The 16,497-nt window shown below is 31.5% G+C and overlaps 1 protein-coding gene across 1 annotated transcript in view; it reads left to right on the top strand.

The window, feature by feature from the left end:
- The first annotated feature begins 3,644 nt into the window (after positions 1–3,644).
- Positions 3,645–16,497, top strand: part of LOC118194760 (uncharacterized) — a 34,383-nt gene continuing 21,530 nt past the window's right edge. Inside the window, exon 1 of the mRNA XM_035365963.2 lies at positions 3,645–3,888. Coding sequence (XP_035221854.2) covers positions 3,874–3,888 — 15 coding nt within the window. The 5' untranslated portion in view covers positions 3,645–3,873. The remainder of the gene's footprint in view (positions 3,889–16,497) is intronic.

Below are 16,497 nucleotides of genomic sequence, written 5' to 3'. Positions count from 1 at the left end.
TATAAGCGAAATCAATCTATAAAGCTAATGCAACCCTTCACATCCTGTCAAGATCGCTATAGGAGATAATGACGATGATTAGAAACCACCCACGAAGTTTCTGGTCAGAGTTTTCTATTCAACCCGGCAACAACATAGCAATGTATTATTTTGACAAACGAGTATTTACTAATAAATAGCTGCGTCAATGATTTCATTTTCAAATGGCCGTGACCGTCCACTGTGGACCACAGCGCGCAGCGAAACAGAGAGGGAAAGAACAAAGTTTAATAATTATCAGTCACGGAACATATCCTAACCTTATAAAACTGAGAGTCAAAATTTAATAAAAAAAAAAAAAGAATTCCTATTTAAAAAATATGATTCTGGTAACTTCATAAATCCAAAGCTAATTTTTCAGGGAATAAATGAAAGAACGAAATAAAACACAATATTTCCTTTCAAGAATCTGCTATAAAAAAATAAGATTTGGGGATTTTTTTATTTCTCAACTTGTATAATTTTCGAATTAGTTTTTAAAAAAGGAAATCTTCTGGTAATGGTTAATATCAGATTCCTAATCATAGGATATAATCGGATGATAGCATACAGTCGGAATCATAGGATTGCTAAGTGCCATCTTTTATTTGAGTCAGATAAATAATTAAGTTTTATTATAAATTAATTTTAATAGATGCATTATATTAACAGGTACACATTTTATGGCACATTAAAAAATATAAAGTATCAAAAAGTAAAACATGAAAATAATGGAGTAGGATAAAATTCGCAAAATCGCAGAAACATAAATTTTAGTAGCATAGATTTGCCAGAAGTAGCAAATTTGCGAAAAATAGCAAGAACTGGCAGCACTGATCAAGAACTGAACTATTTTGAAATAATTGGCAAAAGGATAGCAAATTATATATATAAAAAAAGTTGAGAGATGCGCTATATTACTGCTGTAAATCGTGCCCTTTTTTGCTTATATATTGTTACGAAATGTAAAGTTGCGGTGAGATGGCTTCCCCGCAGAGCAGTTTTAGGGTTGCCATAAAATGGCAAGGGAAGGCAGGGTTGCCGGATTTGGTGAGAAATCGCCCATTTGGTGACAAAATTGGCTATATACCATGGACGGTTGGAGAACCTTCTGGAACGAATTCTTACCGGCTTAGTCCAGAATGTTCCAGAACACAAGCCGAAAGCTATATAAACCGTGCTGGTCTGCAGTCAGTAAGTGTGTCTCTCATCGAGAGTGTGTGTGCCTCGTCTAGCGAGTCAATCCCTGCGGAGTCGATCGAGTTGACAGCCGGGCAGCGAGTGCCGAGTGGGTCGTAGAGTCCACTGAAGGAGTAGTACTAGAGTCCACTGTTAGTGTATCGCGGTTAGTGCATCGTCGAGAGAGCGTGTTGAGCTCCGGGAAAGACTGAACCGAAGAGTCAGGAGCTGTGCTCGTGTGTCGTCGAGTGCATTGCGAGTTGTAGCGTGGAGAGTCTCGAGAGTACGTGGAGTTCCCAGAACGACCAAGCAGAGTCGGGAGCTGTACTCCGGAAAGCAGAGTTAGGTGCTTTGCAGGAAGCTGTCTCCACCGTTATTGCCTAACAGTGTGAAGGCTGTGTCGCTGATTGTTCCAGCGTGTTTATAGTAGATCTTCGACGACTGTGAAACGTGTTTTTGGAGGCTGTCCTGATTAATACCGGCCAATAAAGTGTGTTTCGATACTTCATCAAGCGTCGCCGTTATTCACCCCAAATCTACGAACCCCGGACTGACGTGAAGGAAGAAAATAATGTACAACTGGTGTCAGAATAATCAGAAGAAAGAGAAATTACGTAACAATATTATAAAAATTTTTGCTTATTTTATTATAAGAAGTATGCTCGAAAATCACCTAAATTTTTATTTATTAAATCCATTGCAAAACAAATAAATAAGTGATATGAACTATTAATTTTTCCCATTCATTTAAAGCCATGTAAATGCAGAGTTATTCATTCTAAAAATACTTCATAAACATCTTGACATAAGGTTAAAAACATTTAAAAATTTTTTTACAGAAAAATTAATTAGCTAATACCAAATTTTCCTATACGGAAAAGGAAGCGAAATTCAATTTTTTACATCCTTCATAAAAATTCATTGCGTTCGCATTTGCTGAAACAGTAGATATTTATGCGAAAATCCCCTCCGTCCCACAATTGTATCAATATGTCGCGGTCGAGCCCAGCCACAGTATAGCACAGTTAGCACAGCATAGCAACAGTGGTTTTCAACCTTTTTTTTTTTTTTCCTATGCACTCCTTTCATTATTGCTTGAAAATCACTCCGCCTTTTTTAGATTTAGATAATTTTTTAACGGCAGAGCAGGAAATATTTTGAGTCAGGCTCATCGCAATCCCTCTTCAGACTATGAAATTTCCCTACCTCCCTTGGTTGAGAACTGTGAGTTAAACAGTTTTCAAAACTGTGAACGCTAGCTGGGAGTGCAGGAATAAAGACAATATTCTTGACAAATCTCTCAAGAAAAAGGCACATGTGATTAAATTGGAAGACCAGGGTAATCACTGCATCAACTCACCATCTCTTCATCTTATATGAATATCCACTCGCGTCGCAGATTTCAGATATTCTCTCAAATGATGTCAATAATTATCTTTTGCCAACACACATCATAATTCGGATGATGATAAAGCCATTATAGGAGCAGCACGAGGCGAAGGTAATTAAGTATTGTGTCTAAAATTGATAATAACTTTCTTAAGTTTCGTAAAAACACTGAATGTGCATTGAAAGATTTGGAAAGGAATTGAATTAGAAACATCATATCAAATTATAATACTAATTCAGAAGTCAAACAAAAAAAATCAGCGTTATATTTACCAAATTTTGTTGTTTGACTTCTGAATTAGTATTTATTCGGCGTGTTATTGTGTCTTAAATTATAATAATTTATCAAAGAAAACAAGAAATAGAAAAAAAGTTAAATTTAATCTACAACAGAGCAGCAAAATGTCAAATAGTATTAAAACTCATGTAAAAGAAAAGCCATAGGAAAAGAAATACGAATGACAAAATGGAAAGCAAAACAAAGAAATCCTACATTTTATTAAATGTTAGAGTTCTGCTATTTGGAATAAGAAGGGATAAATAAAAATCAGTAAACAAAATATTCTTTCATTTTGAAATAACTAAGAAATGACAATAAATAAATAAATTAAATGTAATTTTAATAAAGAAATTTATCTTTACTCCCAATGCAATCTACAGTACCTCCCCCGGCCCACAAAATGCAGAAATTCTATTTGTCGCACTTTTTCCTCTTTAATATTGCAGTCACAGCTGCTAAATTTTCAAATAAAATATTTTTCAAAACTTCTGATTAAAAAAAAAAATGTGTATAGAAATAAATAAACAAGGCTCAGTTTTCCACCGAAATAGGAAAACGAACGTTGACGAAAACTAGGTGAATTAAATCTACCTTCTATTTCTTGAGCCATTCAAAAGACATATTGACAGTTCAGCCTCAATTCGATATTAATTACGCTTTCATCGCAAAGGCGGGGAATTATCCAATCCTCCACCAACGAAAAATTACGCTTGCGTTTCAAATTGTCGGAAAACCTGATTCTTTGAGGGAAGAAGAAAGCAAATGCTTCGCGCGCGCCAAATGATCGGCGTTAAAACCGAGTTTCCAGAAACCTGCGCGATTACTTTTCTAGTAGAGGAGGTCAGAAAAACCAACCTGATGCTGCACCCTCGGGCCTTCTTATGGCCCACAGATATTCGAGCTGCCATGGATGCTGCCATTTCAGTTTGAGCCGCTGCTCCAATATGTTGCTAGTCGGAGAAGGTCAAGGCCAAGCCTAACTGTCGCATGACGAACTGCACGCGGAAATGTGTCTGTTGATGGTGAGTAAAGAGTGTTTAATGCCGCTTCCGAATTTAATTTCTTCGTTTTTTAAAGAATCATTCTGTATTAAATTTTCGCTTTTGTTGAAAAATAAATTAGTTTTTTTTTTCATCGTGAAAAGAACAGAAAACTTGTTCTTCTCATCAGTCTGATGATTGTGTTTACATCGTGAAATAAGATTGATAGTTAGGAAAATATTCGAATTTTCTCAATAAATTCATTCAGAAAACATAACTATAAAAATTCAATATAACCGATTTTAAAAAAATCATGACAAAATTTGTAAAATACTTAAACAATTAAGTAATTCATAAATTAAAGAAAAACAGACGGTTAGCCGAATAAGACATTTAGGTTCTTCGGTTGCTTAAGAGTTAATTCGTTTAATAAACTAAACTTGTATAAATTTATGATTATCAGTTGCTGGCAAATCACTTTTAAATCGTGATTCTATTCCTGTTCTAAACGCACTGCTTTAAATTTCTTCCTTTGAATAAAATTACTCATATTTTTAATTTATAGAACTAATGACTCATACTATAAGCATAATAATGAAACAGCAGCAATAACAATGATTATTCAATTTTACGTTTCGTTGGTTTGTTAAGGATAGGAATTTTGCATAGCGCTACTGAAATACAGTGTTAAAAAAACAAATGTAAATGTCAAATTGATGTTGATGCACTTTTTTCTTTAAGATAACTTTCATTTCTTTATTAAAATGAAGCAAATTGTAAAAAAACTTATAAAATTAACATTTTAAATTATTATAAAAAGCTTACTGTAATACATAAATTTCTATGCAATTATTAAAAACTGTCCGCTTTTTATGTTCAGTTTATATGAAAATATTTATAGAAAGCGATAATTATGTGGAACTATAGCTGCGTATAAATGTTTGAAAGACTAAAAGATAGTATTTTCATTTCTATACTCATGACAAATTACGTATCTGTTTAGATTAAATATGTTTATACAAAGTAAATGAAGTAAGCTATTAATATGCAAAGTAAGATATAAATATGCTATTCTTGTTCAAATATACGTAAGAGGAATAAATCCTAGATTTTTGAAAAAATTATTTTACATATTTTTAATCAACCGATATTTGTATTATGTATATTATGCATTGATCCTATGTGAACTTCGCATTACTGATTTCTGTATTACAAGGCGGCTCAGTGAAATATAGCAACTGCAAAATAGCAGCTTAAAATAGATTAATAAAGTGTAAAATATTCTTGATATATTATATAAAGAAAAGTTCTAAAATGTTCTTCTCGATCATTAAACAGGCTGAATTTTAAGCGTTTAATGAGTGTTACAATTCAGCTTTCATTTCGCCCCAATTTGCCATAAAAGACCTCAATTCATTTCCAAAAGCAGAGGTCATAGTCATTCTCCTTCATACGCAAATTCTTTCGACGAAAAGAGACTATTATAGTTTGCTGTTAAAGAAGACTCTCCTATTGCCGTAGCAAAGTGCACTATTGTGTGCATAAACGATAACGAGAAATTGAATTTTAAAAATTTAAGTTCCTTTTGGTATATATTTTTATTTCTTGCATATACAGTTTTACAAAATAGTCTAAGCGCATTTATAGTTTCACATGTACTGCAAGCTTCAGAGGAGAGACTGTCAACTTTCATTGATTACAAATATTTCAAGGAAAACCTCATTGTTTACTGTTTACTATTTTCACTGTTTTCAGTTCAAAGCTATGGTAACCAAGTAAAATAAATTGAAAAGAAATATTTCTAGCAAGTCTCGCGCTAAAGCGATCCGCAATCCAGTGCAATAAATACATAATTTCGTCCATAATAATCATGCATTCTTTTTTAAATAATGGATCATGTAACATTAAATTACATTGCAGTGAAATAGTATCATAGTAGTTTTTTTCTGCCATTTGGTTTAGCCATTTTAAAGAACTCATTTTAAATATATAAATGTATATTCCATATTTTAAATTTCTATGGGGTTAATCTTAGCAGGCTTATCAAATTGTTTAGCTTAAAAATCATTTCAGATGTTAAACTGAAACATCTTGATCTGCAAACCAAGATCAAGATTTCATTTCCTTTTAAATGTTATAATTTTTACATTTCCCCACCCCCAACTCTGATATTTCAATGGTAAACTCTTCAAGATGTTATCTGTAGCTTGAAGTTTTCAGTTAACAGTTAATATTATTATTATTGTCATCAAATAAAATAAAAACATAAAACTTTATTCAAATGTAGCAAATCCTCACTTCGATCAAGAACGAGAATATTTATGTGAGCAATTATTTGTGCTATGTTTGTTTGCTATTATATGATTCTAAAAACATAAAATATTAAAATATTCAAAGCATGATATGTTTCAATTTTTGTATACCTAATTGTACAGAACAGTCACTTCGTGAATCCTGAATAGTATAGTATACATACTAAGAACATGATATGAAATTTTTGGAGTATGAAGTTTTATGACTATGCTAAACGTAATTTAACATTTCCGACTGCTTTCATAACATTTTTTTCAGAGTAATACTTCTAATCGCCAACACAGGAAAACTTCAATTGTTTATCTTTGGAAAATAAAACCATTTCAGATTTTGAATGACTCTAATAACACTGAAAACAGAATGCGATCACTATCATAAAAATGTCATATTTTAACGCAATATTTCCTTTTCAAATCTGAAACCGTTTCTTTCTTTTTTCGCTTTTTTACTTTGCATGTAAGCAAAAGGAAATTAATTTATATTTTATCAATTCATAGTTAATATGACGAATATATTTCGACATATCCTTAACCAATTTGCGTGCGTTTTTGAGGAAGTACATACATCCTAATTGCAAGTCATTAAGCAACCTTTGTTTTCGCAACTGGTTGCTATAGACACGTGCTCCTTCCTGCTTAAAAAAATATTTTAAATTACGTAAATATTTAAGTTATGGTATTTTTAAATTTTAAAAACTCAGTTTTGTGAAAAACGTGGTTTCTAACTTTTTATACGGTCTCCCGGTTCATATGCTTATATTTAGTAAATGTTATTAAAAAAAATAAATAAAACAAAAAAGTTTGCATCCCACGAAGTTTGCATTTCCATCCCACGAAATTAATCGACCTATTTAATTATAAAGATTTCTGTAAATTTTTCAACGCCAGAAAACATAATTTATCTCTGTCCTTGAGGAGTTGGATAAAAAGTAAATAAATCTAAGTCAAGGTTGATATTTTCTCCCATTTAATACCATTCAAGGAAATTCCTTTATGATTTATTAGTGAATAACATTCTTTAATTTGTAATTTTGTTACATTTGATATGCTAAGAGCATTTTCACAGAAATAATTTAAAGCCTTTCATATGTTAAAAATACGATAATACAGCATTATTACTTTAAGATAATAATCAAAAAATCATATGAAAGAATTCACTGTACTGGAAGTATTTTTCCTTTTTAATTTAGGCAAATAATGTTACGAGTTGTCTGATATCGCAATACTTGAAGCTCCTATTGTTTTCTAGAACTCGAATGATCTCTTTGGGATCAAAACCTTTTATAAAAGTCTACGTATCGTTCCTCGTGTCTTAATTTATGAACATCAGAAATTTTTATAAATTGATATTTAGATTTTAGTTCTGTACAAATTAAAAATATTTCGCTCTTCAGTTTGCATAGAATCTCTGAATTTTCAAAATTTCAAATTAAATATATCGGTCAATTTATGTTCAATAAGAGTCAAACTCCTTATTTTTTAATTTTTAAATGAATGCACGCTTCTAATGAATATAACTGTGTGGGCCTTTGGACGTATAAAACGTCAGATTCTATAATTTTTACAAAACCAATTTTTATTTGCGTTATTACAGTAATTTTGGTAACTGGAAGTATATATGTCTACGAACAACGATCGCAAAATTAAAAACCGTGTGAGAAATTTTATAATAATTTTTTAAGGGATAAATTTTTACTCATGTGATTGCATGTATGTTATGTTTCGATTATTGGTATGAACGTGTGCTAGATATTTCAAAAACCTTCTTTGTCAAAAAACTTTATACACATGATTTATAATCTCATTTTAGCCACTTATTGTACTTTCATTGAAATTAATTACACTTATTATATTTTCTGTACATCATTTTAGTTGTGCAATCTATTCATTTCTGCAACTTCCTCGCTCACCAGTATCCTGCTAACGCTTAATATTTCACTTCTACTCATATTTTATAACTACAGAATAAAATATGCATTGTAAACATATGCTCAGGAATTCACTGGCACACAATTCACTTTACCAATCATTTTATAACTATAAAATAAAATTAGTTCGACTAAAACGTTTCTTGTCTGAATGGGTATAGTAGCTTTATCGTCACTTGAGCTGTGGTTTCGTTACTTTCTTTGTTTTTATGTTAATAGAATATTAGTTATTACTGCCATTTTGAAGAATAACTGTGAAAAAAATAATTGTGAAGTCATAGTTCAAATGGCAAATAATTAATCATCTTATAGACACCGATAACATTATAATTAAATGAGCAATATGTTCCAATTTAAAAATTGCATTAAAGAGGCCGTATACTAATTTGCAAAGATTCATTGATTTTTTACTTCATCTTCTTTCTTTTTTTCATTTCTGGAGAAAACTGCTGTGATTATTTTAATCTAAATATTTTAAGTAAAAAGAGCTGACAAAAGGGTAAAGAAACTATTGGAAGTGAAATTTTATTCTGATATGAAGATGTTGATATTAAAATTAATAATCCGGTAATGACTTGATTTAATTGGAAGGCACGTGTATCTGGCAATCGGAAAGACTGGAGTTCGAGTACCAGCGAAGGCATTACTAAATTTTGTATTTCCCCCTCTGATCGCTCTACCTAACCGCTAACCTAATCGCTCTACGGTGTCTCCCGACTTGGCCATACTCAGGTAGGGGGGGGGGAATAATTCGTCAGCACCTGATTTTGGCGACTAGGTTTCACTCCTATCTAGTTGTCCTTTAAGTGGCGGAGGATATTTAGAAATTTTCTGCTTCTTTATCGTGCTGTAATTGGAAGTACGTCCGGCTAGCAGTCGGAAATTTTTGGAGATCGAATCTGAGTACGGGAATATTAGATTTGTCAAGAGAATAACTATGACGTTTCCGACTCTAAAATAGATGCAATGGCTTTACAACTTGAGAAAATAAAAGTAGAAACTTCAATAATGAAATGGGATTTATGGTGTATCAAAATTTTCTAATATTATATTAATTACCTATAAGAGGTATAAATTAAAAAATACATTTATTTTATTAAAAATTCCTTACTTGCCCTAAGAGAATAATTATGTTCCTGTTTTATTTTCCAAAGTGAAACATCTGAAAGACGTTTTCTTTGAAATATTTTTAAAAACAATTTAGACTGTTACGTTAAATTTATTTGATTTTTTTCCTCATAGCTGTCATCCGCAGTGAATAATATGAACAAGAGATATTAAAGTAGCTTCCGAATGAAACATTCAGCACTTAGGGTAAAGAAAATAGCACGTTTTATGTACAAAAGTTCAGCAAAAAATGCGCTGAAGCTTATTCTGTTTAACATTTAAAAGCTGTACCATTTCTTATTCTCCTGCCTTTTTTTCTGAGAATGGAATATTAAACGGAACTGAAAATGTTAGAAAGAAATAGCATAATGGATGAAGACACGCTATCAGCACGTTGACTGAAAGCTTTGTTCCATGTGACTCATTGCCCGACTTTTAATTCACTTTGACATGCAGAGCAAACTGGATCTAGGAGAATAACACTTTTTGCTGTTGTTGAAGGACAAGGCAGTTGATGTTAATATTGTTGGAAGAAAGATGAGCTGTTTCATCTTAGAAAAATGCGTCTAAGAAAGTATTTGCTGAAAAGAAATTTGAAATTTCTGCTCAGTGACAATTCTGCTTTAAGCTGAGTAATCCTGATAAAGAGTGTTACTTGATACTGGGTATGGGAAAGAATAATTTAAATCAAATGTTTATCACGTTTTTAAGATGTATTTTCTGTTTGACTTTTATTGATTTTTTTTTAACGATCATTTACAAAAATCAGAAAATGATTCCTAGCACTGTCCTGTTTTTCTAATTCTAATTTTAAAACATTCTATTTCTCAGTTTATTTGTATTCTTATCAACTTAGTCGCATAATGTGAAGGGTATAATTTGGCATTATTAGTATAATTACGCTTCTGATTTATTTTGCTGTTTTAAACACCTCCTTAAAATTTTCTAAACTGTGAATCAAATCTTGTTTATCTATATATTTTTTGAATAACTGTTCTTTGAACTTTTTTAATATTCCCCTCTCGTGAGGTAATTATTTTAATATACTTTCCATGCTATTCATTTTCTGTTTATCGTCTGGCTAAATAGCCTTGAGTCTGCACTTGAATTTCTTCTTTCATTTCTCTTATTTTGAAGAAACTATTCATTTCCCTTTTAGGTCTTCTTCTTCTGTGCACACGATTTACATCTCATTTTCTTTCTTTTCTTACAAAAATCTTATCTTATGCAAGATATAATTTTAAACACAAAATCCGTGAAAGTAATTGTGTAAGTGCTTTTATTGTTTCTTTTCCAAATTTTTATTTAAAATTTCTGCTCTTTTTGTACCTTTTGGTTTTATAAGTTCCTCCACTTAGATGAAGCCACATTTTTTTTTTAATCCCTGACCTTTCTGCACCGTGAATTTACCTCAGATTTTACTTCATATACTAACTGACTGATCTATAATACTACTTAATAATTCTTTTTAGCCTAAAGGGGCATTAGCCCAGAAGGACTATTAGTTTCGAAATTAAGTAATGAAAAATCTGCATGAATGTGATATGTATGTTTCTCGCATTGTGAAAAAACAATGTTACCTAGAGCCATCATGTTTTCAATAACGTAGGCTGAGTTTGTTGAGGTCATCATTACATGACATCCATCCGAATATGGGCACCTGGAAGACCAAATTTTGAATTTCGAATTTGTTTTATTATCTATTTCATATTTTGTAAACCTTTAACGAATTTTTGAATAAAAACTCGACGATTTCAAAGCAAAGAGTGGCAACATTGCACGGAATAAAATATTTTTATCTCCAGCGCGCAAGACTGTCTATCGGAAATTCTAAAGGTATGCTGTTTATAAATCTTTTTAGCCCAAGCGGCCGTTAGGCCAAATGCTCTCGAAACGTGTATGTGTATGTAAATGTAAAGACGCCCCTTCGGGCGTAATATAAAATTTGAAAGCTTTCAGATTTTTTTTTTTAGCTTTTATGGTATTGAGTTAAACAAAACTATAGGAATTAAAAAGCTGTGCATTTGTTATTAAAACCTTTTTTTTATACACAATCATTTGCATCAATCACTTTTAAGAGGTTCTATAAAGTTTCCTACTATATTTGCCTTCTGTTTAGGACAAATCTTTGACCTTTTTTCCCCTGACGTGTGAGCTTTTCTGATATCAGCTTGAGATTCCTCACATAGCTTTGTTCTCAATCAAATTGTACTCTAAGTTTAAATAGTTGTTTGCTTAACTGAGCACGGCAAATTGTATGAAAGTTATCTACCTAAGGCAAAGATGCTTTCGTTGAGATTTTCTTGGAGAAATCGGTTCGCCTTTTCATTTAACAATACTGCCAAAATATTCATACAGCCAGCTCGTTCGTCGTGGTTCGAACACGAGTCTAGCTACCAGTGCTCAGAAGTCTTATGTAATGAGACATTGACGACCTCAAATAAAAGGTACTAGATCATATTTCATCCAAAAATTAGGAGAAGAAAGTTACAGGTATTGAAAGCGCAGCAACATTCTGCTTGTGAACAGAGGCGAAGACCAGGATTTAAATCCCGTTGGAAGCTAAGCCTTTAATAACTCAGATTAAACAATTAGCATTCAACCTCTTCATCCTCAGAGTCTTAACTTGAGAAACAATAATCATCTACAATATCCAAGCTATTTTTGCTCTTATGTGTGTTATAAGTATTTTCAAACTGAAATGCGGAAATTTTAATTTAACTATCTACTTGGTTTTCTATATATATATTATATATATATCAGACATATTCAGGATGAGGTATCCGAAGATTTAACGAATATTAAAAGCTTCAATAAGCCTGGAGATATAGAGGTAAACAGGTAGTTTGTTTACTTATTTAATAAATTGCGACAAAGTTCGTGACGGATATTTGTCTAAGCAGGCTGATGTTTTCGTGGAGCGTCTGTATACACAGCAGGCAGTTATTATTACATTTTTATTTATTTATTCGCATTTTTTTTAACCTGCGCTTGCCTATTAGTTGATTTAGTAATCATCTGAGCAGCAAAGCTGACCTCACGTTTGCATAATTTACTACGTAGTGACAAATTTATATGCCTTTAATTAGGTTAGCCATCCTTCTGATTAAAACCGAAAGCGGTAAAATTAACTAATTACCTTATCTGCTGAACTTATAATCCGTATGCTATGCTACAAAAGTCGCAGAGGATTCTTTATTTAACTCTTCTTTCTATTTAGCTTCAGTCATAGATCGTAATAAATATTTTGATTTCGTTTTATTTACTTTTATTTTATTTCTCTTTAACTTTTCTCTTATTGCCTTTAGTCTCTGTGCGGTGCCGATCTATTATTTAGTGATTTATCTAGCTAAATATGTTTAATAAAGGCTGGAACTTGGAAATATTGAAAAAAATTCTTTATAAAAAATAGTTTTGCTAAAATATGATTTTTTTAAACATAATTTGAATTAGTAACCATATAAAAAGAGCCATTAGAAATCAATATGTTACAGAAACCTAAGATCTTTGACAATAGTTAATGCTATATTTGATTATAATGAATTAATACTATGTTTGAATACATTTATGCTCTGTTTTCGAATTTCTTGTCGTATTTTGCCTTGCCGTTAGGAAAAGAATAACTTTATCTATTTCACTCATTTACATTTTCATTCAGTAAATTTGTTTAAAACTTTTGACTGTGCAGAAAATCAGTTTAAATGATTTTTAGGATGGAAATTACAAATGGATCTTCTTCGAGACTGGCAGAAGCGAAGCGGAAAAAGTTAGGAGTGCTTGAAATAACCTCTGTCTTTCTCGAGAAATATAACACTGATCTCTGAAACTCGCAAAAACGCACTCTGTAAGTAATTGTAAACTTGATAACGCTTCTAAAATTCTAATTATTAAGAAACAGCGAGCAAGTATTCCAACGCTAGCAAGCATTCCTTTCTGTTCCAGAAGCTAATTTTAATAATCTAACTATAACATCAAGGAAATGAAATTTTGTTGTCCATGTAAATTTAATTATTGAATTTCTTAATGTTCATATTTCAAATGCTGAGTAAAATTCTCACGTTCTAAGCCCGATTATGACTTTTTAGACTACTAAACATAACGTCCTTTCATGATTCCCTGGTGCTCATTTTCCTTGTTTAAAAGATAGGGAAACGACGTTATGAGGAGTTATAGAATGATTCTGGGACTTTTGAAACTTGGAACCAGGACCGCATGTAGATTTAACGGGATGGGTACAATTTTGGGGAACGGCCTCAAGAAAGTGGGAGCCCTAAGCTACAGCTTGTTCAGCTTATACGGTAAATCTGGCATTGCCTGGAACCCTAGGTCTGACCTTATTGTGAGCGTCGATAATAATCAGACCATACTGATGTTTATTTGTTCATCTATTTTTTTTCATCTATGCGAAGTGATTAAAACAAAAGCGTTTCACCTCTACTTACGTTTAAAAACTTAGTTTCTTTCAAAATGTTATGAATTAGGTTTTCAAAACATTGAGATATATTTAGATGATGGTTAAATTCTTCAAGCTATTGAAACCTGTTAGCTGTCATCCATGGATCATCAACCCCCCGACATCTTATACCAAAAAGGTGAACGTATGACGTCAATAGAAATCCCCAGTTACCTTACGTTGCTGTCCTCAAGTAATCGGAGGTCGCCGCCCCTCGTTTCTAACCGCACCTCTAAAAAAACAAAACATAGCCGCCGATGACATAATAGTATTGACGTAAACTGCGGTTTCAGTGCAGAAATGGACTAAGTGTACAGAGCTGTAATACGTTGCATTTGTTTTTCTTAAATTTCTTAGAAGCACTGATTTTTTGTTAATTTAATTCCCTATTTCTTTCCACAGGTCAAATATTTCCACAGGTTAAAGAAAAAAAAAATGAGGACTTACTTTGTACAGAAATAAGATAACATCAGCGGCTCTGTGGTAATAGTAACTCAGCAGCCTTTTAGTTATAGCTACGGACCTGGAATTTTGAACTTGATTCACTTTCCCTCTAACTCTCCCGTAGATAGTTATCAGACAAGGGTCAAATTGCAAAGCAACGTTATTATTAATCCAGACTGTACTCTGACGTCAATAACTGGATGCTGTATTAGGTTTTTCCTCCTATTAAAACAGGTCTCAGTATATGCAATTGAGCAAAGAAAATCCTAGGTAGATGCATCTAAAATATGCATACTGCCATTTCTATGCCCAAGATTAGAAGTAGTTTATTAATTTGCACAGAATTCATGATAGACCTTTCAGAACTGTATATTACTCATAATTGAGCCCAAACATACCAAATTATGTAAAGAATGTAACAATTCCAGTCTTTGTAACAATTTCCAAGTACATGTTGCAAAAGTATGGTTACTTGTACTTGTGATATTCAGCAAAAGGAGATAAACTACTGATTGCTAATAAAATTTTTATGTATAAAAATTGCTTTAAATGAGGAAAATATTCATGTTAAAGAATTTTTGAATGAGCTAACGTTTTATACGTTCCTCCGTCCCCGATGTCTACAAGTATATTTAGTAAAATGTTGTACTTATTCTAAAGAAGTAAAACACAAGACTTTGACCCCCCATGACGAAACTTGACGAAGATATTTAATTATTTAATTTTAAAGTTTGAGATAATGTTCATGGATTGTACACAAACTGAAGAGTGAAATATTTAAATTTGCAAGTGACTAAAAATGAAATATTAGTAAATGGGTTCTGTTGTTAAAAGATTTACTTCGTGAGTATCCCTGCAGACTGATAGGAAAGAATTTCATTAATACAAGTTTTTTTTCCTAGAAGGGAGATCTTATTCACAGAAAATCAGAGAATTTGTGTTTTAAAAAATGGGAAGGGGAAACTTCACTATTCGAATATATTATTTGCATAAACTGATATTGAAGAATATTCCTACGCCAGTGAATATTTTGTGAATTCTAAATTAATAAAACTAGGTCTAAGTATTATTTTCAACATTTGGAAACTCGTGAACTATTTGCATGAAAATGCTTTCGGCATACCAAATTTAACAAAAATAATAAAATAAATCTCAAAGGGAACGAATGACGATGAGCGGAAAAAAGTCAATGTTGAATATGCTAATTTTTTTAACCGTCCCCTCAAGAAAAGCCGAAAATGATAGCAAAAATACAAAATTCAAAAATTATGCATCTCTGCTCTTTTCTTTCTTTCTTTTCTTTTCTTTTCTTTTTTTTTTCTTGTAATGAGTAATATTTTTTCTTGTAACGTTTTTATTAAATATGGCTTATAGAGCGAAAAATTTATAAACAGCTAGATTTCATAATTTTTACGAATTTTGTTTCATAACTTTAACGATCACGAATCACGATCATGTAGATCACGAATTCCATAAAAAGGATCCAATTCTTTATGATAGCTCCTAACCTTATATTGACATTTATTAATTTATTATTTGCCTTTTCACCTTACTTTGCTAAAATTGTTCACTGAGAAACTGACTGGATGACCGCGTGTCTTGCCTTGCGCATGAAATATAATTTCTATTATCAAAAGATTTTTATATTTTTACTGATTTTGAGTAACGCTAAATTCTCAGCTAGTATGAACTACACTGCATTTGCATTCTTCACGACAGCGTTGATCCACATTGTACTTTATTTATGTATTCTGTCTTACGGTGTATCTTTATCTTCAGTTTTTCCCATTTACTTCAATTTTTAATTTATATATAATATAATATGAAATTTGGAATTTGTTTTATTATTGATTTCATACTTTGTAAAACTTTAACGAATTATTGATTAACAAAATAAAGGATTTCAAAGCGAGCAAAGGGGAAAAAAAAAAAAAAAAAAAAAAAAAAAAAAAACTTTTTATTTTCAGCGCGCGAAACTGTGTATCGGAAATTCTAAAGATATGCTCATTTAAATTCATTAGATACGCTCATTTTAAAATTATTTTGCGACATTGCTGTTGAACTGAATTTTATGGTTTAAGTGCAAAGAACATGATATTTAATAAATAAAGGTAACAACCAAAACGTTCGAAAAACGCCCATTTGGACGTAATTTAAAATCTGAAATCTTTCAGATTTTTTTTTTCTTTTAATAAGGAGCCAATACTTCTTGTCACTGCTGACCATTAAATGTTTTAATAAAGAATCTTTTCAGAAGTAGAATTTCTCAAGAAACGTGTTTTCTTTTAAAAAGCAAATAATAGCTCTTATTTATTTCAAATTATTAAACTAAATGATTTAATAAGAAACACTTATGATATGTCGGAGTGTCAATGAAATAAAAGTAATTTATCATGATTAGTTAATT

This window comes from Stegodyphus dumicola, chromosome 6 (assembly GCF_044657685.1).
Source record: "Stegodyphus dumicola isolate Sdum_Otavi_A_Nest chromosome 6, ASM4465768v1".
Classification (NCBI taxonomy): Eukaryota; Metazoa; Arthropoda; class Arachnida; order Araneae; family Eresidae; genus Stegodyphus; species Stegodyphus dumicola.
This window is presented reverse-complemented; position numbering and strand designations above follow the sequence as displayed.